Source organism: Erpetoichthys calabaricus, chromosome 13 (assembly GCF_900747795.2).
Source record: "Erpetoichthys calabaricus chromosome 13, fErpCal1.3, whole genome shotgun sequence".
Taxonomy (NCBI): Eukaryota; Metazoa; Chordata; class Cladistia; order Polypteriformes; family Polypteridae; genus Erpetoichthys; species Erpetoichthys calabaricus.
In genome coordinates, this window is record NC_041406.2 from 120,657,845 (window position 1) to 120,678,775 (window position 20,931).

Sequence of the window (20,931 nt, forward strand, 5' to 3'; positions counted from 1 at the left end):
AAAAAATCTCAGAATGGGCGGCACGGTGGCACAGTGGGTAGCGCTGCTGCCTCGCAGTTTTTGAGACCCGGGTTCGCTTCCCGTATCCTCCCTGCGTGGAGTTTGCATATTCTCCCCGTGTCTGCGTGGGTTTCCTCCGGGTGCTCCGGTTTCCTCCCACAGTCCAAAAACATGCAGGTTAGGTGCATTGGCAATTCTAAATTGTCCCTAGTGTGTGTGCATGTGTGTGCATGTGTGTGCGCCCTGCGGTGGGCTGACACCCTGCCTGGGATTTGTTTCCTGCCTTGCGCTGAGATTGGCTCCAGCAGACCCCCCTTGACCCTGTAGTTAGGATATAGCGGGTTGGATAATGGATGGATGGAAATCTCAGAATGACACAAATTTGCTCCTCCTCTTCTTAGCACTCATCAGATTCTTAGAACTCCACAAGGATAACTTTCTCTGAAGTTTAAGTGACTTCCTAGGAGGAGTAAAAGCATCTTTCAATTTTCCTAATTTAGCGAACTACTCCTAATTTCACCAGGAATTAGGAGAGTTTGTGAGCTGTCCTAGCTTGCTAGGAGCTCCCAGAAGATTGTGCTTAGGCAGTGATCGCACATAGCAGAAATGGCTGACTGTTTTGGAATCACTAGACATGCAATGAACTTGTAAAAAGATATTGATTTGACAGAGAGGTATTAATATTTGTAACAAATCTTGTAGGCACGGAGCTGGACAGTTTGACATCCGTGGCAGAGCGACGGGCACTGGGCAGGCTCCTGTCAATCATGGAGAATAGACTGCATCCACTGAACAGTATCATTTCCAGACAGAGGAGCAGCTTCAGCGATAGACTGCTGTCACTGTCCTGCTCCACTGACAGACTGAGGAGATCGTTTCTCCCCCACACTATGTGACTCCTCAGTTCCACCCGGGGGGAGGGGGGGCTGGGGGGGTGGGGTAAACGTTAACGTTAATATTATACATAGTTACTGTCTGTTATACCTGCACTTTTATCACTCTTTAATTTAATATCGTTTTTATCAGCATGGTGCTGGAGTATGTGAATTTCCCCTTGGGATTAATAAAGTATCTACAGTAATCCCTCGCTATATCGCGCTTCGCCTTTCGCGGCTTCACTCCATCGCGGATTTTATATGTAAGCATATTTAAATATATATCGCTGATTTTTTGCTGGTTCGCGGATTTCTGCGGACAATGGGTCTTTTAATTTCTGGTACATGCTTCCTCAGTTGGTTTGCCCAGTTGATTTCATACAAGGGACGCTATTGGCAGATGGCTGAGAAGCTACCCAACTTACTTTTCTCTCTCTCTTGCGCTGACTTTCTCTGATCCTGACGTAGGGGGATTGAGCAGGGGGGCTGTTTGCACACCTAGACGATACGGACGCTCGTCTAAAAATGCTGAAAGATTATCTTCACGTTGCTACCTTCTGTGCAGCTGATTCCTGAAGCGACATGCTGCACGGTGCTTCACATACTTAAAAGCTCGAAGGGCACATATTGATTTTTGATTGAAAAACAAACTCTGTCTCTCTCTATCTCTCTCTCTTTCTCTGCTCCTGACGGAGGGGGTGTGAGCTGCCGCCTTCAACAGCTTTGTGCCGCGGTGCTTCGCATACTTAAAAGCCAAACAGCCCTATTGATTTGTTTGCTTTTCTCTATATCTCTGACAGTCACTGCTCCTGACGTGCACTCCTTTGAAGAGGAAGATATGTTTGCATTCTTTTAATTGTGAGACGGAACTGTCATCTCTGTCTTGTCATGGAGCACAGTTTAAACTTTTGAAAAAGAGACAAATGTTTGTTTGCAGTGTTTGAATAACGTTCCTGTCTCTCTACAACCTCCTGTGTTTCTGCGCAAATCTGTGACCCAAGCATGACAATATAAAAATAACCATATAAACATATGGTTTCTACTTCGCGGATTTTCTTATTTTGCGGGTGGCTCTGGAACGCAACCCCCGCGATGGAGGAGGGATTACTGTATCTATCTGATCGATCCATCTGTATGGAGAAGTGTTATGTGTAAAATACAGCTTTGCAATAATGATGATATGGAAATGTCACAACCAACTATTTCTCGAATTTTGCACTAAACGTTGAACACCCTTGCAAAGTGAAAGGTAATAAACAGATTAATACATTTCATAATTTCATAACTTCATTAACACATTACAGCCACACAGAGAGGGGCACAGCACACCACAGTACACTGGAGCCATGTTACTTTATGAGGTAATTCCCATGGCCATAACAGCATGAAAGTGATTCTTCAGAAAGTATGGCTGTGAATCATTCATTGTTAAAAAAACACACCCATTATTGATCTTAACTTTCATTCAGTGTGTGTGTGTGTCTTGGTCTTTCCAGCTCCGGGCTCTTTTCAATATTATTTAAGATGTTGATGTAAAATGGCAACCATATACATGCAGCTTAGCACAATATCCTACTTCATTATGTTTTCCTTCTTCTTGTAACATTACTATCCTTATCATTATTATCATCATCATCTTTGTGACTAAGTCATAGCATTAGTATCATAAAACTACAAAGCGTCATCTTGATTTCCATAGAAACTGCAAAAGGTCATTATGAACACCATTTTATGTTTCAGGCTGCTGTAGAATCATAAAGTCAAATGCAAACTCTTGCTGGGAGTAAGAGAAACGTGTTTGATAAATATTGCTCCAGGTGTGCCAAAAAATACTTTAAGTTCCCCACTACCAGAGTTGGGTAGAGTAGCCAAAAATTGTACTCAAGTAAGAGTAGCATTACTTCAAAATAATATTACTCAAGTATAAGTAAAAAGTAGTCATACAAAAAATTACTCAAGTAAGAGTAAAAAAAGTATTTGGTCTGCGGTGGGCTGGCGCCCTGCCCAGGGTTTGTTTCCTGTCTTGCGCCCTGTGTTGGCTGGGATTGGCTCCAGCAGACCTCCGTGACCCTGTAGTTAGGATATAGCGGGTTGGATAATGGATGGATGGAGATGCACAAATAACACAAAGTTTCAAATCTCAGTTTTTCACAACAAAGCTTTTGAAGCCAATACCTACAGTAGGTAACATGTACAGTGGGGCAAAAAGTATTTAGTCAGCCACCAATTGTGCAAGTTCTCCCACTTAAAAAGATGAGAGAGGCCTGTAATTTTCATCATAGGTATACCTCAACTATGAGAGACAAAATGAGAAAAAAAAATCCAGAAAATCACACTGTCTGATTTTTAAAGAATTTGTTTGCAAATTATGGTGGAAAATAAGTATTTGGTCACCTACAAACAAGCAAGATTTCTGGCTCTCACAGACCTGTAACTTCTTCTGTAAGAGGCTCCTCTGTCCTCCACTCGTTACCTGTATTAATGGCACCTGTTTGAACTCGTTATCAATATAAAAGACACCTGTCCACAACCTCAAACAGTCACACTCCAAACTCCACTATGGCCAAGACCAAAGAGCTGTCAAAGGACACCAGAAACAAAATTGTAGACCTGCACCAGGCTGGGAAGACTGAATCTGCAATAGGTAAGCAGCTTGGTGTGAAGAAATCAACTGTGGGAGCAATTATTAGAAAATGGAAGACATACAAGACCACTGATAATCTCCCTCGATCTGGAGCTCCACGGAAGATCTCACCCCGTGGGGTCAAAATGATCACAAGAACGGTGAGCAAAAATCCCAGAACCACACGGGGGTCCTAGTGAATGACCTGCAGACAGATGGGACCAAAGTAACAAAGGCTACCATCAGTAACACACTACGCCACCAGGGACTCAAATCCTGCAGTGCCAGACGTGTCCCCCTGCTTAAGCCAGTACATGTGCAGGCCCGTCTGAAGTTTGCTAGAGAGCATTTGGATGATCCAGAAGAGGAATGAAACCAAAATAGAACTTTTTGGTAAAAACTCTACTCGTTGCGTTTGGAGGAGAAAGAATGCTGAGTTGCATCCAAAGAACAGCATACCTACTGTAAAGCATGGGGGTGGAAACATCATGCTTTGGGGCTGTTTTTCTGCAAAGGGACCAGGACGACTGATCCATGTAAAGGAAAGAATGAATGGGGCCATGTATCGTCAGATTTTGAGTGAAAGCCTCCTTCCATCAGCAAGGGCATTGAAGATGAAACATGGCTGGGTCTTTCAGCATGACAATGATCCCAAACACACCGCCCAGGTAATGAAGATGTGGCTTCGTAAGAAGCATTTCAAGGTCCTGGAGTGGCCTAGCCGGTCTCCAGATCTCAACCCCATAGAAAATCTTTGGAGGGAGTTGAAAGTCCGTGTTGCCCAGCGACAGCCCCAAAACATCACTGCTCTAGAGGAGATCTGCATGGAGGAATGGGCCAAAATATCAGCAACAGTGTGTGAAAACCTTGTGAAGACTTACAGAAAACGTTTGACCTCTGTCATTGCCAACAAAGGGTACATAACAAAGTATTGAGATGAACATTTGTTATTGACCAAATACTTTTTTTCCACCATAATTTGCAAATAAATTCTTCAAAAATCAGACAATGTCATTTTCTGGATTTTTTTTCTCATTTTGTCTCTCATAGTTGAGGTATACCTATGATGAAAATTACAGGCCTCTCTCATCTTTTTAAATGGGAGAACTGGCACAATTGGTGGCTGACTAAATTCTTTTTTTCCCCACTGTATGTTTGAACAGTGCAAACTACTTACAGTGACAAGATATACTGTACACTGACAGTATAATACTGTATATTCACTATGTGGTGTAGCGGGTCCGCAGCTTCAAAAAAAAAAAAAAAAAAAGGCCAGTTTCAAATCCATAAAGCCGTGTCACTCTCTGTAGGCGCAATTGCATGACCGCGGGGAGTTAATGAGGTAGTTGGAGCGGGTGCGATCGTTCTCAATTGCTTCATTGGCTTTCTGCGGCGTGTGATTAAGGCCCATGGTGACGGGAGTGTATATATACGGGTCAGCACAAAAAAAGAAGGGGAAATCAAAGAAAAGGAAAAAAGAAAAGAGTCTGAAGGGGATTGGCATCGTCACACACTTGCCCTGCAAATAGCACAGCTGATAGAAAATAACATTAGAACAAGGCAGCTTGTGCACATACAAGAAATCTCACTTTACCATGGCTGTCTGTGTCGGTGCATGTTTGGTTAAAATGTGCTTGTTCTTCACTCAGTGAAGTGATGGTTAAGCTTCAGTAGTAGTTGGCTCTCAAGGTTCTTGCAGTGAAGCTGTGACCTTTTAGCAGTGAACAGGAGTCCTGCATGACTAAAAGTCTCTCACAGGCCTGCAGACGCAGGAAGTTTGTGTGTAGTCATGTGACTGTATGGCTACATCTGATTGGTGAAACGGAGTCATGTGATTATTGTTGCTACGTGTGATTGGTGAAATGTAGTCATGTGATTATTGTTGCTACATCTTATTGGTGAAACAGTCCTGCAGTAGATCCACTGGTGACTTCTCTCTGGCAAAAATACAGCGTATCTAGTGTGTAAATGGAAAATAGTAACAAGTCGAGTGTTGCCCAATGTAGTGGAGTAAGAGTAGCGCTTCTTCTTCACAAATGTACTCAAGCACAAGTAACGGAGTAAATGTAACTCGTTACTACCCACCTCTGCCCACTACATGGTGGGGATGCTAAGAAAACAACACTTTATGGTATTACTAAAAACCCAGCCTAAGAACCAATTTGGATCAGAAATGTTCTAGTGATACAAAATGTCTAAAAACAAAAAAATGAACATATTAATTTTTACCAAGACAATTTATAACTCAACCTGGCATGAAAAAAATGAAAAAAGTTATGGCTGGTCTGAATAAATCAATAAAGACAACTTCCTCTTTTGAGGGCTGTAGTACTAGGGTGTTGTACCATGTTAACCATTATAGATGTAGTGAAAAGTCAAGCAAAATTACACCTTTTATTGGCTAACTAAAATGATTTTGAGGGCTTAAGTTTAAGAGACCTCTTGAACTAAGATTTGACATAAATAAAGCCCTCCACTTTGAAATATTTAATAAAATAATAAATACGTGTTTTTTCAGAGCAATTAAATAGCAAGATTAAGCCTTTGTTTAATTGTAACTAAAATTGGGATTGAAAAAATGGAAATGCAATTTAAAAAGTTTTCCAGGAAATTCCTAGACAAAAGGCCATGGCTATAGTTGTACTGGTTAATTGGATGTATCAGAAGTACTATGTAACTAATTAAGTACTTTTCTGTATACAATATTTCTTCTTGTTCTTTTTTAACCCAGGGGCTAACATTATTAGTTTACTGGAACTTCTTACTGTGAAATATGCTAGATACAACTGACCATGAGTAAAACATTACTGCTGTAGATAGATAGATAGCCACAGGTAATTTGTAAAAATATTAGGAATTTTGGGTAAAATTTCAGTTTTAATTTGTAACACACATATAAAAATGGCAGCTTTTCTCTGATTTGAATGTAACAATTTAATGTACAGTTACAAAGTTTTGGAAGGTTTAGATCAAAAGCAATATACATTGAACTATAGTTTATTTTAACATGTTACATACAGCATTGACATTTATAGGCTGCACATTTACATAGCGCATGCAATGAACTGAATATTTTATGAAGTGTACATAAAAGAACAAATAATATGATGAATTAAGTATAATGCCCTCCTCCTCTATGTTCTTTGTGTGGGAGACCCCCTTTAAAAAACTGAAGGCTTTTTTCAATTTTATTTAATAATCTCTTTCAAGAAAGTAACATACTATACAATCAAGCAAATAAAATACAAAAGAACTTTTACAACAAATAACCTCAAAGCCTAACTAAGCAAGAATTCACCCCCACCTGAGACTAAGAGATGGGAGCCAAGAGCATATTAAAAAATAAATAATAAAAATTAAAAAAACAAAAAACATCCTTTCCTCTCTAAATGAATGCTATTTCTATTTTATTTTAATTAAGCCTTACCATTTGTTAAAAATAGTTATGGACAGATCCTCTAAGTTAGAATATGTCTTTTTCCAATTTCATATAATACTAGCCAGCCCCCGCGGCTCCATCCATGTAGTAGTGAAACAGGACAAACTTTAAAAATCAATTAACAAAAAGGTTTCGCTAGCTAAGCAGAGGTAAGGTACACTCCAAAACGCAGGGCTATACGAACTCCCCAATCCTTATGTCAATGCTTCCCCCTTCCCTCGGCCTGCAGCCTCTGTCTCGGATTAGCGCAAATATATCAGAGTAGAGACACTGCTCCTCCACATCGAGAGGAGTCAGATGAGGTGGCTCGGGCATCTGATCAGGATGCCTCCTGGACGCCTCCCTGGTGAGGTGTTCCGGGCACGTCCAACCAGGAGGAGGCCCCGGGGAAGACCCAGGACACGCTGGAGGGACTATGTCTCTCGACTGGCCTGGGAACGCCTTGGGATTCTCCCGGAAGAGCTAGAAGAAGTGGCCGGGGAGAGGGAAGTCTGGGCATCTCTGCTCAAGCTGCTGCCCCCGTGACCCGACCTCGGATAAGCGGGAGACAATGGATGGATGGATGGATATCACTCCTGTAAGCGAACTATGATTCTTAGTGCGATGAGAGAAATCGCAAAATCAACCAGAATGTTCAAACAAATTATAGAAAAAAACCCAATCCGCTAAGTAGTTCTCTTGTTCGTTAGCTAAGCGGAGGTAGGGTACACACCCGAGGCTTGCGCGTGAGTGAGTGCCCCATCCCCTCACCCTGCTGCATCTCTTCCGGATTTGCGCAAATAAATCAGTACCGCAAGCGAACTGTCATACTTAGAGCGATTTGAGAAGTCGCAAAATCAACCAGAATGTTCAAGCAAATTATAGAAAAAACTCAACCTAAATCCGTTAAGTAGTTCTCTCATGAAAACCGGGCGGACAGACAGACAGACATTGGATTTTTATAGAGATAGTTAGTATTCTTCCAGTTAAGCAGGATAACTCCACATGCTAGTTGTGTGGTATAGGCAATTACTATCAATTTGTTCTTGTCCACTTTAAGCCCAAATGGAAGTACAATACCAAATGCAACTATTAATGGCTTGTGAGTGATTGTGACACCAAGGCTTTCTGATGAGTATTTAAAGATTTTTGTCCAAAATTATGTTAATTTGGTGCACTCTCAAAACATGTAGCCTAGTGAAGCTGGAGCTAGATGGCAATGCTCGCAGGTTGGATCTTGCCCTGGATACATTTTGGACAATGTTAAATGAGAATAGTGTGATGAATGAAAGACTCAAGTAAGCGAAAGAGTGAAGTAAGCAAACCAGCCGCCATGGTGCAATGCCTCAGACACTGATGTCCTAGGTTTGATCCCCGTAAGGGGATGCAAAAGTGCTTATACCTGTCAAGCCCCAATTAGGGCAAAACACATGTTGTGTACCCTTTGTGTACTGTTTATGTTATTTAGCAGGTACTGTATAACTTATCTATGATCTGTTTCTCTGAGAGAATGATGTTTCCCAGGTGTGATTTTACTTGCATGTAAATGGTAGTTTGGTAATGGGATAAAAACTGTTCAATCCTTTTTAGTTCAGATTCTGACAATTTATGAAGTTCAAAATGAAAAGTTAATTTTAGGATGGCATCTGTGGAAAATCAACATTGATTTTCATGCTTTACAAATTACAATTTCCATTGTAAAATTATGGGTTTTTCTCATTCTGTAGAGTTCCTGGATGACAACACTTCAGCAAAGATAGAATATTTTACAAGTAGTTTATGAGATATGGGCCCTGGACACCAAGATCTTTGTACAATGATAACTTAAAAAAAAAAAATGTGCCCGTCTTCTTCATTCAAGTTGCATCATGTTTGCCTTGTTATAGGCTCTAGGCTTATTGTTTTTGGTTAATTTGGTCCAGCACTTATCCCCATATCCTTCAAAAAACCTCTGGCCTAAAGCCAGTGATAACTGCCATTAAACTGTTCAATTTAACCATGATTTTTGCAGTCTGATCCATTTAGTAATGGGAACAGGCCTATTGATTGGCAAAATGGTTGCAGCTTTTGAGATGCACAATTTATTTAAATATGCAAGTTGTGATGTATGGAGCGCATACACCAGTATCCTGGCAGGGATGGAGCAAAGACCTTTACCTAGCCAGGAGGCCAATATGACGTAGGGATGGGGGGAAATAACCTGTCGTGACTACATTCCATCCTGACATGCTAGATGGCAGCATCCCTGGGTTTTGGTTCTAGTAGGACACCTGCAGAATATGCTGGTAACTCTAGTCCCATTGGGCAGTCCCACTGGGTTCCGTGGGTGCCACCAGGGGGAACTGCTGGGATTCGTGATCTTTACTTCCTGGGATTTCCACTTCACTTGGACATGCTTCCTGTGGGCTATGCCCTAGCTCTGAAAATACTCCCATGTTCTGTGAAATATAGAGAAAGCTCACCTGGGAGGAGTGGAGAGAGGAAGAGAATAAACAAAATTGTTTATTCTCTTCCTCTCTCTGTTTTCCTAAATAAGGATTGGCATTGCACATGTACGTTGTCAGCATGCCGTGTCAATTAAACACTGGAAGCTCTGCAGACTACTTATGACTTTACGCTGTAGGAAGATAAGTAAATAAATCAAGATAAATAGGTAAATAACATTCAATCTGGCTTTTATATAATGTCACAAACGTGTGACTAGGTGGGAGCTCAGTGAACCAAGTGGAACTAATTACCCGCCAGGCCAGGGGGTGGCGGGGTGCACTAAACCTACCTTTGTTATCTCTACAGGCTAAATATGGGAAAACCTTCCTGATTCAATATCACTTCTGGTTCCAGTCAAAGTACATCTTTTATTAACCTCATCAGTTCTGTTCAGGACTCAATACAATGCACATGAGTGCTCTTTCAAAACCCTTTTGCAGCCAGAGAAAATATATGGGTGGCTGCCCCAAACCTTTCGCTGTGTGTCGAGGCTGTTCATTTCACAGTAAGTAACATATAATTTTTTTTTTATATAAAGACCTTTCCAAAACAAAATTACAAACAGGACTTTGCACGATACCTTGACAAGCACTGTAAGCCCTGCTGTTTCGTTGAAGGACATGCGTGTGTCAGATTCACTGGCAAAATGATGCCCTACCTGTTGCTCTATCCTAATGATGCAATCATTTGCCTTTATGCCTGGTGCAGCTGCATTGTTTTTATGTGTGACTGGACTTTTCTTGCAGGGACAGCTTCTGTTCTCTTTCTCCAATGTAGAACCCTCATCCTCATCTGAGTTCACCTCGGTTATAGCACATCTTTATTTTAAAACTAGCAGTGTCAGATCAGGGAGTGCATGAGCGTGACTGAAAGAATAAAACTGAATTAAAAAAAATAAAAACTAACTTTTAGAAGAAGTTCCATCCATGAGATTGGGTAGTTTCCTTGAAGACTGCATCTTGGACATTCCAGACGAATCTGAAGGAGATGCAGCATTTGCGTTGGTACAATTCACACTGGGGTTGGAACAGCTGCCAAAGAGATCACCCAGAAAACTACACTCTTGCCTTGTGATTGGAAAGTCTATGTCTTGTCATGTCCTGAATTCATGCAACCATAGGCAAGATGGACGCAATAAACAGACAGGCAAAATTAGATCCTATGTCAGGAACACTCCATTGTTGGAGATGAAACAAAACGAGGCACCATGGGAAACACGTAATTGGGAACCAGAAACAGAGCCACATATCCCATTGCACTGCACTGTAGGAATATACACGAGAAAGAACTGGTGAGTGAAGCATCCTCATCTTTCTTGAATAACAAATGCTGCCGGAAATCATGTCTGGAATCTGATACAACAATGATGCAGCAGACGAGACTGGTTGTTACAGAGACCATCCAAACTACATACCCCAGGAGACTCCATGAGACTCAACTGGGCATACATAAAGGAAGTTCATGCTGACCACTCCAAAGGAGTAGAGGAGTCTGAAGCCCATTGTTTCAGGAAATAAAAATTCATCAGGACTCCTGCAGCCAAAAACACTATAACCAAGAGTTCTGGGGACCAAAAACCTCAAAAAGATTTGGAAGTGATGCTACAACATATACAGATATTCTTACAGGTAACTGATATTATTAGACAATGGTGCACGTTTTAGAGGCTACTGCCAAATCACTTCTGAAAGCAGTAGAAGCTTATCTGAAACAGTTAGACAGAAGACTTCTGCCCAAAGCAGATTTGCTTGTACAGGTGAGTGCAAATGGGTCCTGGACTTATGTGAAGGGAACGGAGTAGCCACATGTCCTACTGTTAACTCATTTGTTGTGGCTAAATGTTCAGTGCTTAGACTCCAGTTGGAGAAGTGGCAATTCAGACTGAGGAGTTCAAGTCAGGTACAGGGAACAGAGATCAGAGTAAAAAGGGCCGATATACTGATACTGATGCTAGCATTCAACTCAGCCTCCTATAAAGCTAACAGGTGTCTCCTGTAAAAATAAAAAAAAGATGTACAGACAGTGAGTGGCCTCTCGTTCATTAGTAAAGAGTTCTAGACTGTTAAAGTACCACAGATTAAAAAGGAGAACCATGCTAAGAAGCCAGGTTCACCTAACAGCCAAGCGCAATAACCTCTGTGGTCACGTGTCCATGGAGCTCTTGTTATTGTGGACACAGAATTTAATGGCCAAACAACAAGAGAAAGAGAAACAAAAGAACAGAAGGCCGAGTCAATGTTTCCTTTCTGCTTTCAAACCTGTGGAGCAAAATGTTTGGTCTAGGGATTAAGATGCTTCGAGGACCAAGGACGTGGACATGGCTGTAGGCACTGCTCCTACAACTGCATCACAGAGCCCAGGGTCAAAATAAATGCAGGCAGGGTTATGCCATTTCTGACTGTCTTCTCTGTGTCAAACATGAACTATGAACACTGTGGCTTGTAAAGATACTCCACTGGGGAGTTGAGTGCATTGTGGGATGAGGGCCAAGACTGAAGCATAAAAGGGGAAAGATCAGGTGGAGGTCTAAGTAATTCATGCCATTCAAACTTGATTGCAGGACCTGATTAAACTCTGGATTCAAAAGTTTCTGGAACTCAGACCCTTTGATTCCATCCCTTAAAAAATGTTCAGTCTTTGGTCTTTTCATTTGATATGCCACAATAAATATGTATCCTCCAGACTCTGAAGGAGGGAAAAAGATACCTTTTTATACCTTTTTATATTTTTATCTACGCAAATAAAGTGTAAAATAAATTGGAAATTAAATCAAATGAACAACTTCAATAATATTTAGTTTGGACCTAAACACATTGGATCAACTGAAGCAAACGAGCTGCATAGATGGATAGTATTACAGTATTTTCAAAAATCAGTCACAAATTAAGTCTTATGCTAATTATCAGTAAAGTTCTCACACATTCTCTTATTGGGAAAACGCTTGAGTCATTCTCTTGTTTTTAACTGAGGAGACAGGGTGTTGTGAATAACATTCAGTGCAGTCAGTTATACTGACTAATGGCTCCCATGAAAGGTAACAATAACAAATTATTACAAAGAAAATAGAACAGTATTAATTATAAAAATTAACTAGAATTAATCTGGACATTCTCAAATCTATTTCTAACTAGTAACAACAAAAAATAACGTCAGTGAAAGTGGACATAGAAATAAAGCACACTAAGCTTAGGCGATTTGTCACAAACATGCCTCAAATACAGAGGGAAAAACAAGTTTGAAGAAAGCAGCTGGTCTCGATCAAGACCTAAAACCATATTTAGCAAGACCAATGGACAAAGACCACTAAGTTCAAAACAAGTCTGAGACAAAATAAAAGACTTAAGACCATATGTAAGTGCAACAACACTAGTTTTAATAAAAACTAACCATATATTTCATTTCTAAAAATAATATGCATGTTTTGCTGGAGTAACGGAAATTGCTAAGATGAAGTAGGAGGCCCTGCATTAGAGTGGTACCAGCTGACCAAAAAGAAAGAAGCTGCAGCATTGGCTCAACTAAAGGCATGTGTTTGAGACAGTCTGGTAAAACCATTGATAATGGATTTTGAATGGCTTCAAAAGTATTTCTGTCAAACCATTCAACAACTCTGGAAGGGTAGACAGGATGACACCAAAACAGTTCATAGCAAAAATGGGGAGAATGCTGACTAGTGATGAGTGAACCCTGCTGAACTCAGTGAAGTTTACTGAAGTAAATGGGAAAGGGGAATCTGAACTAGTTCTAAATGGATTATAATAGTGCAATAGTCTTTGAAGTGACCCTGATAGCAAGGGAAACGTGTGCCAACTGTACTGAACTGATTATTTTGGAAAAAAATCTGATCTGGGCTGTGAGGCAGCAGTGTTAACCACTACACCTCCACAAGATAAAATTAATAGAGTTAAATATCAGAACTGTAAAATGTCTTGCAAACTGGAAGATAAGAAACATGAATTCACTAAGCCTAGCCTCCCTACAGACTGATGGCAGGGACTTACTTCTCTTGAACTGAAAAGTACAATACAGTTTGTATTTTTTTCCCCTGATGCTTTTGCTGGTTCACTGCCACTGCTACCAAAAAAGATTAAATATGAAGCACACAGATTATTCACTCCTTCCTGTTTGCATCAACTGCACAGTACTTTGGGTAATATTATTAAAGGAGCAAGATCACATATTACATATAGGTTGCATACAGATCAGGCACCCAGGGACCCAGACAGGGTTGCACTTCCTAACTCTAACTCCCAAGCATTCTTGCAGGTATCCCAACTGGACCGCAACAAGAGGACCACTGCAACCTGCCACATGGGGAATTGAACTCCTCCAAACTTCCAGATTCCGCTGGTCCAACCATCATTTTATTCCAGCCTGGCACAAAGTTGTTTCTTCGTCCAGCCAGCTAACTCGTCTCTCCTTCGCTCTGGCCTCATGTCCAGGTAAGAAACTATCCTCCATCCTGGCCAGGATGCCTGTTCTCCTTTTTAGACATCCACTCAATATATATATATACTAGCCATTCCCCGCGGCTCCACCCAAGTAGTAGTGAAACAGGATAAACTTCAGAAATCAATAAACAAAAAGGTATCACTAGCTAAGTGGAGGCAAGTTATGCTCCAAAACACAGAGGTAGACCGACTTCCCAGTCCTGATCTCACGCTTCCCCCTCCCCTCAGCCCAATACATTTCTCTCAGTTTCGCGCAAATAAATTGGTACTGCAAGCGAACTATGATACTTAGCGCGATGAGCGAGGACGCAAAATCAACCAGAATGTTCAAGCAAATATTAGAAAAAAACAGATCTAAATCCGTTAAGTTATTCTCTCATGAAAAGCAGACAGACAGACAGACAAACAGATGTTGGATTTTTTATATATATATATATATATATATTTGCAGTTGGAGATCCACAAAGGGAGAAAAAACGAATCACGTATCATAAAATAGTTTTATTCCTGAGCTTTCAACCCCTGTCAGGGGTCTTCATCAGAGGATAATGCTTAGACTTACAAGAATCAAAGGCAATATATAGTAACACATTCAGTGGGGGGTGGGTGGAGATGACTAAGTCCGTATGATCAAGGGGGGGGGGTGTATCGTTAAATTAAAGTGCATATGTCCTTCTTAAGTTGGATACAAAACTCGTTTAGTAAACTGTTGCATGATGGTTGACATTTTCGGGGTGTTCGTTGGTGGCTTGAATCGTAGGCATCTCGGAGTTACATCGTGCCTGATGCAACTGTGGAGGAAGAAGAGTTTTTCATAGCTGTGCGCTTCACGGATTGCCGAAGTTTCCCATCGTCTAATGCATTGGAGGGCTTCATGCCCGAAGGTTGTACGAATGGAAGAGAAGGTCTGTGATACGGTTTGCATATTTGCAGTTGGAGATCCACAAAGGGAGAAAAAACGAATCACGTATCATAAAATAGTTTTATGAAGCCCTCCAATGCATTAGACGATGGGAAACTTCGGCAATCCGTGAAGCGCACAGCTGTGAAAAACTCTTCTTCCTCCACAGTTGCATCAGGCACGATGTAACTCCGAGATGCCTACGATTCAAGCCACTAATGAACACCCCGAAAATGTCAACCATCATGCAACAGTTTACTAAACGAGTTTTGTATCCAACTTAAGAAGGACATATGCACTTTAATTTAACGATACACCCCCCCCCCCCCTTTGATCATACGGACTTAGTCACCTCCACCCACCCCCCACTGAATGTGTTGCTATATATTGCCTTTGATTCTTGTAAGTCTAAGCATTATTCTCTGATGAAGACCCCTGACAGGGGTTGAAAGCTCAGGAATAAAACTATTTTATGATACGTGATTCGTTTTTTCTCCCTTTGTGGATCTCCAACTGCAAATATGCAAACCGTATCACAGACCTTCTCTTCCATTCATACAACCTTCGGGCATGAAGCCCTCCAATGCATTAGACGATGGGAAACTTCGGCAATCCGTGAAGCGCACAGCTATGAAAAACTCTTCTTCCTCCACAGTTGCATCAGGCACGATGTAACTCCGAGATGCCTACGATTCAAGCCACTAATGAACACCCCGAAAATGTCAACCATCATGCAACAGTTTACTAAACGAGTTTTGTATCCAACTTAAGAAGGACATATGCACTTTAATTTAACGATACACCCCCCCCCCCCCCACCCTTTGATCATACGGACTTAGTCACCTCCACCCACCCCCCACTGAATATGTTGCTATATATTGCCTTTGATTCTTGTAAGTCTAAGCATTATCCTCTGATGAAGACCCCTGACAGGGGTTGAAAGCTCAGGAATAAAACTATTTTATGATACGTGATTCGTTTTTTCTCCCTTTGTGGATCTCCAACTGCAAATATGCAAACCGTATCACAGACCTTCTCTTCCATATATATATATATATATATATGTGTGTGTGTGTGTGTGTGTGACACATTATCTGCCAAACAATACAAACAGTACATGACACATGTTTAGCCCTCGTCAGGTGTACTCACTTTTGCATCCCATTTATGCCCCAGATACTGCCCCACTGCAGTTAGTTCACTTATTTGGCAGGGTGAAGATCGGAGTAATAAATTCTTTTTTAAGTCTGAATAGCAATCTGATTATTAGGTGGTTATCTACCAGGTAAAAAAGTGTGTACACTTGACGAGCCCCAATTTGTATATATGTATATATGTGTGTGTTTGTGTGTATGTGGGGTGCATCCAGAAAGGTAAAAGTGTACTACTTTCTGCTGTACTTGGCCTCAGCAATATTCCTCTACAGAGTCCAGCAAGCGTTAGCAAGCATAACGGGACTCCACCTGTCTTGGTATTGCTTCTCCATTTCAGAATGTCCTGATGAAACCGTTCTCCATGCTCGTAACTGACCACTTTGACATTTTCAGGGAAAAAGTCCAGGTAATAAATCTTAGAAATTAATTTTTAAAGATCTAAACAAAAAGATGCAGTCCTTTACAATCTTGAACTGGGCAGGTGCCGTATCAGGATGTGAGCTTATTTGGGATGTACTGAACTTCTAAAATAACTAGATAGATGGATGACAGGAAAAAGGTCAACATGGTGGTAGATTAGGTAGCACTTCCTCCTCACAGCTCCAGAATTCTGAAGTCAAATCCAACACCTGATTGTTGTCTATATAAAGTCTGCATATTGTCATTAGGTCTGAGTGAAGTTCTACCAAACCTTGTGTGAGGATGACTGTGTGGGGCCTGAAAAACACACTTTCACACTGCCAAGTGTTGTAACCCCCTGCAACTGTAAATTGAAATAAGCATATCCAAGATGTTATTTTGTATTTCTGTTCTTTGGTCAGGAGAGTGTACACTATCTTTTACGCTCTATTGGGCATGTGCATGATATGTAAGGATTAAAAAAACAAAGAAAGGTTATTGCATTTTTCAATGATACTTCAAGGGAAGTAACAACCCTAGTATCTTACCTCAGAATCTGTGAAAAAGTTATAAAGCAGGACATCATCAAATTCTAGACCTTTTGCCTCATAAATTGTAAGGACAAGAGCCAAGCTGAGCTCTTCGGGGATTGCCTCTTTGGCAGCTTCATTTGCAACAAGGATCACCTGAAATTATCAGAACATCAGTTATTAGGAACAAGCCGCTTAAGAAGCTGAAAGCAACTGAAACACCATATCTTCTGGATAAAGAACTCTGTAGTTCACTCAGGTAAAGTTGGATTCCACTTCTAATTTCATGAAAATGTTGCTAAACCTCACATAGCTTGTAAAAAATCTATAATCTACTAAATATAGTTATCTGTTTCAGAACAGTTCAATTATCTGTAAGTTACAACCACAAAGAAACAAAGATCTTTTTAATAAGAATTTTGGCAGGTTGATAAAAACCACTAAACAAGATATTAATAGACAGTCAATTCTTCACAATTCTAGCTGACAGAGTTAATATAGTTAGAATGTCCTCCAAAATTTGTATTCTTGTTTCAAAGTATTCTTACATTTATTAATAATACTTTTTAAAAAAAGTTCAATGCCATTATTAGCTTGTTTATATGGAAGTCAAAAAGACTGTGTGTTAAAAAATCAAAATAACAAACATCAAAAGCAGATGGTGTCATGCTGATGTCAGACTTTCAGCTATATTACTGGGTTAGGAATGTTCATAATTTGAAACAATGGAAAGAAGAGGTCAATGAAGGATACACACCGGTTTTAATCTGGAAGAAATCTTGTAAAAGGTTTTCTGGTCATTGATAATTTATTAGTAATCAGATGTGCTTCACTCACTCAACTATAGAACCACTAGCAACATCTCTAGACTTTATTAAATAATATTACAGTGCACTTTGCTAGACCACCTTCGGCAATGCTGGGAAAGAGGCCTCTCTATCAAAATGTTATATAATTTGATAGTTCACAACATTCCTTCTCCTTCAATATGTACAAAACATGCTGTAATTAAGCTGAAAATTGCACACTGGGCACACCTCTACAAATTAAAACTATCTAAAATATATAAAGGATTGGGTCCTAATTGTGAATGATGCCAGGTAGCTCTGACCTCACTTAGGTATATGTTTTGGGACTGCCCAAAATTAAATCCTTTTTTGGAAATGATTTTTTTTATCTATCAGATACTGTAGGATTTCAATGGACATGTTGGTGAAGGGACCAGAGGGGATGTGGAGGTGATGGGCAGGTATGGTGTCAAGGAGTAGAATGAAGAAGGTCAGATGATAATGGATTTTGCAAAAAGGATGGACATGACTGTGGCTGTGGTGAATATATGTTATATATCCATCTTTAAAATGTTAGGAAATTAAGGCGCTTTCTAAATAAACAGGATTCTGAGAAATTAATTCATGCATTTATTTCTAGTAGGATTGACTACTGCAATGCGGTGATCACTGGATGTTCAAACTGTTCTTTATACAGCCTCCAGTTAATCCAAAATGCGGCTGCAAGAATTATTACAAGAACAAGAAAATACAAACACATAACTCCAGTTCTTAAATCCTTACACTGGCTCCCGGTTAAGTTTAGCACAGATTTCAAAATCCTCCTTTTAACATATAAAGCATTAAATGGTGAAGGTCCGGCTTACTTGTCTGAACTTATCATGACTTACAAACCAGAGCGCACATTAAGATCTCAAGATGCCGGTCTGCTTATGATTCCAAGGATTAATAAAATAACAGTGGGAGGTCGAGCTTTTAGTTACAGGGCCCCTACACTTTGGAATGGTCTGCCTGCTACTATAAGAGGTGCCCCTTCGGTCTCAGCTTTTAAATCCCGGCTGAAGACTCACTATTTCAGTTTAGCATATCCTGACTAGAGCTGCTGATTAACTGTATAGACTGCATCTCTGCTGTTAGTCATTAGCACTAAAACATAAGTAACATGAGTTATAATTGGATACTAACCCTCACCTATTCTGTTTCTCTTCTCGGTACTCAAATGTGGCACTTGGTGCCACAGCCCACCTGCCAAGTTGTTTTGCCTGCCTAAGGTAAAGTCATCCCTGATGGAGGATCACAGGAATCGTGGGAAAGAGGGGTCCTTTCATCGGATTGGCTGGCCCAGCGCTGTTTCAGCCATGGAATGGCCAAATCGGGGAGGCAGCTTGATGGATGAGGTCACCAAGACTCTAAACAAATCCAAATCTTATTATGTGATATCATCTACTGTTAAATTCTAATCCATACTTCTAAACAATATATTTTTTTTATACTGTATTGAGGATTTGTTCTGTTCTGTGTATTGTATTGTATTGTATTGTATTGACCCCCTTCTTTTGACACCCACTGCACACCCAACCTACCTGGAAAGGGTCTCTCTTTGAACTGCCTTTCCAAAGGTTTCTTCCATTTTTTCCATACAAGGTTTTTTTTTTGTCTTCTTAGAGAGTCAAGGCTGGGGGGCTGTCAAGAGGCAGGGCCTGTTAAAGCCCACTGAGGCACTTTTGTGTGATTTTGAGCTATACAAAAATAAATTGTATTGTATATATATATATATTGTGATGGATGGCCGGGGCCAATGCCTGGCCGGGACGCCCCTTCACCACATCTGCCAGGGGGACAAGGGTGGGAAGCCCAGTATCTCCCCCTGGACGCTAGATGGCAGCCTCCCTGGGTTGCAGTGGTGCTTTGGACTCCCCCAGGGCTTCATGGGGGCTGGAGTTCTGTGCAGCCATGTGGTGTTCCGCAGGCGCCGCCAGAGGGTGCTGCAACAGGAGCGGTTGGCCCCTTTTGGGCACTGGTTTCACCTTACCCAGAAGTGCAGCTGGATGTCGATAATCAACCACCTGGAGCACTTCCGGGTACCCAATAAAAGGGAGCCAGCGACCACTACTCAGCGGTCAGAGTCGGGTGGAGGTGGACAAAGCTTGCCGAGGAGGAGTGGTGGTGGAAGAGAGGAGAAAAAGAGTGCTTGGTGTACTGTGCTTTATTTGGGACTGTGTATTGCCTGTGGGTCACGGGGAAGACGTGCACCCACAGACGAAGAAAATAAATAGTTTGTAATACAGTGGAACCTCAGTTCACGAACGTCTCGGTACACGTACAAATCGGCTTACGACCAAAAAGTTCGCCAAACTTTTGCCTCGGTTCACGACCACACACTCGGTATACGAACAAGCCAGTTTCCCTTTCGGTTTGTACATGTTCAGTCTCTCCCTGTGCATTTCCTGTGCAGCGAGCAAAAGAGAGAGCGAGAGAGCGCGACACACACACACACACAGGCAGCGCGAGAGACAGAGGCACACACACAGACAGTGTGAGACAAAGAGAGCCGCGCACACACACACAGGAGCACGAGAGAGCATACACACAGGAACGGTCAAGAGAGAGGCACGCACACACACAGCAGCGCACTAGAGAGACACACACACAGGCGCTCCAGGCTCGCAAAAGAGAGACGCACGCACACACACACAGGAGCGAGCGAGCGAGAGAGAGAGAGAGCGAGCGAGAGAGGGAGGGACGCATAAGGTTGAGAAGGCTTGTTTTTGTTTTCAGTTTTGTTTACAGTGATCGGTTCGTAGCCTGCATTGTTGCAATGTTACTTTTCCTGGTGGTTTATTAAATTACGGATTTTTCAAATGTTCATTTTTTCCCCTGTGCTTAAAACTCATTAAAAAAAAGTGTTTTTAGCGAGCGGTTCCTAGCACTATAGCGCGAACTATTGCAGTGTTAGTTTTCTCTGTTGTTCAAGGTTTTCTCAGTGTTATTCAATGTTTTTACATTTAGTTTACTACTAGCAAAATACCCGCGCTTCGCAGCGGAGAAGTAGTGTGTTAAAGAGGTTATGAAAAAGTAAAGGAAACATTTTAAAAATAATGTAACATGATTGTCAATGTAATTGTGTTGTCATTGTTATGAGTGTTGCTGTCATATATATATACATATACATATACACATATATTATATATATATATATACATACACACAAATTATATATATATATATATATATATATATATATATATATATATATATATATACATACACACATATTATATATATATATATATATATATATATAT

The 20,931-nt window shown here is 40.9% G+C and overlaps 1 protein-coding gene across 2 annotated transcripts in view; it reads right to left on the minus strand.

Moving 5' to 3' along the window:
* The window catches only part of LOC114663651 (TPR and ankyrin repeat-containing protein 1-like), a 147,714-nt gene that overhangs the window by 81,578 nt on the left and 45,205 nt on the right, over nt 1-20,931 (minus strand). For both annotated transcript variants that reach the window (XM_028817542.2, XM_051936047.1), the window contains exon 15: nt 16,857-16,994. In XM_028817542.2, the coding sequence (XP_028673375.2) occupies nt 16,857-16,994 (138 nt within the window). The remainder of the gene's footprint in view (nt 1-16,856; nt 16,995-20,931) is intronic.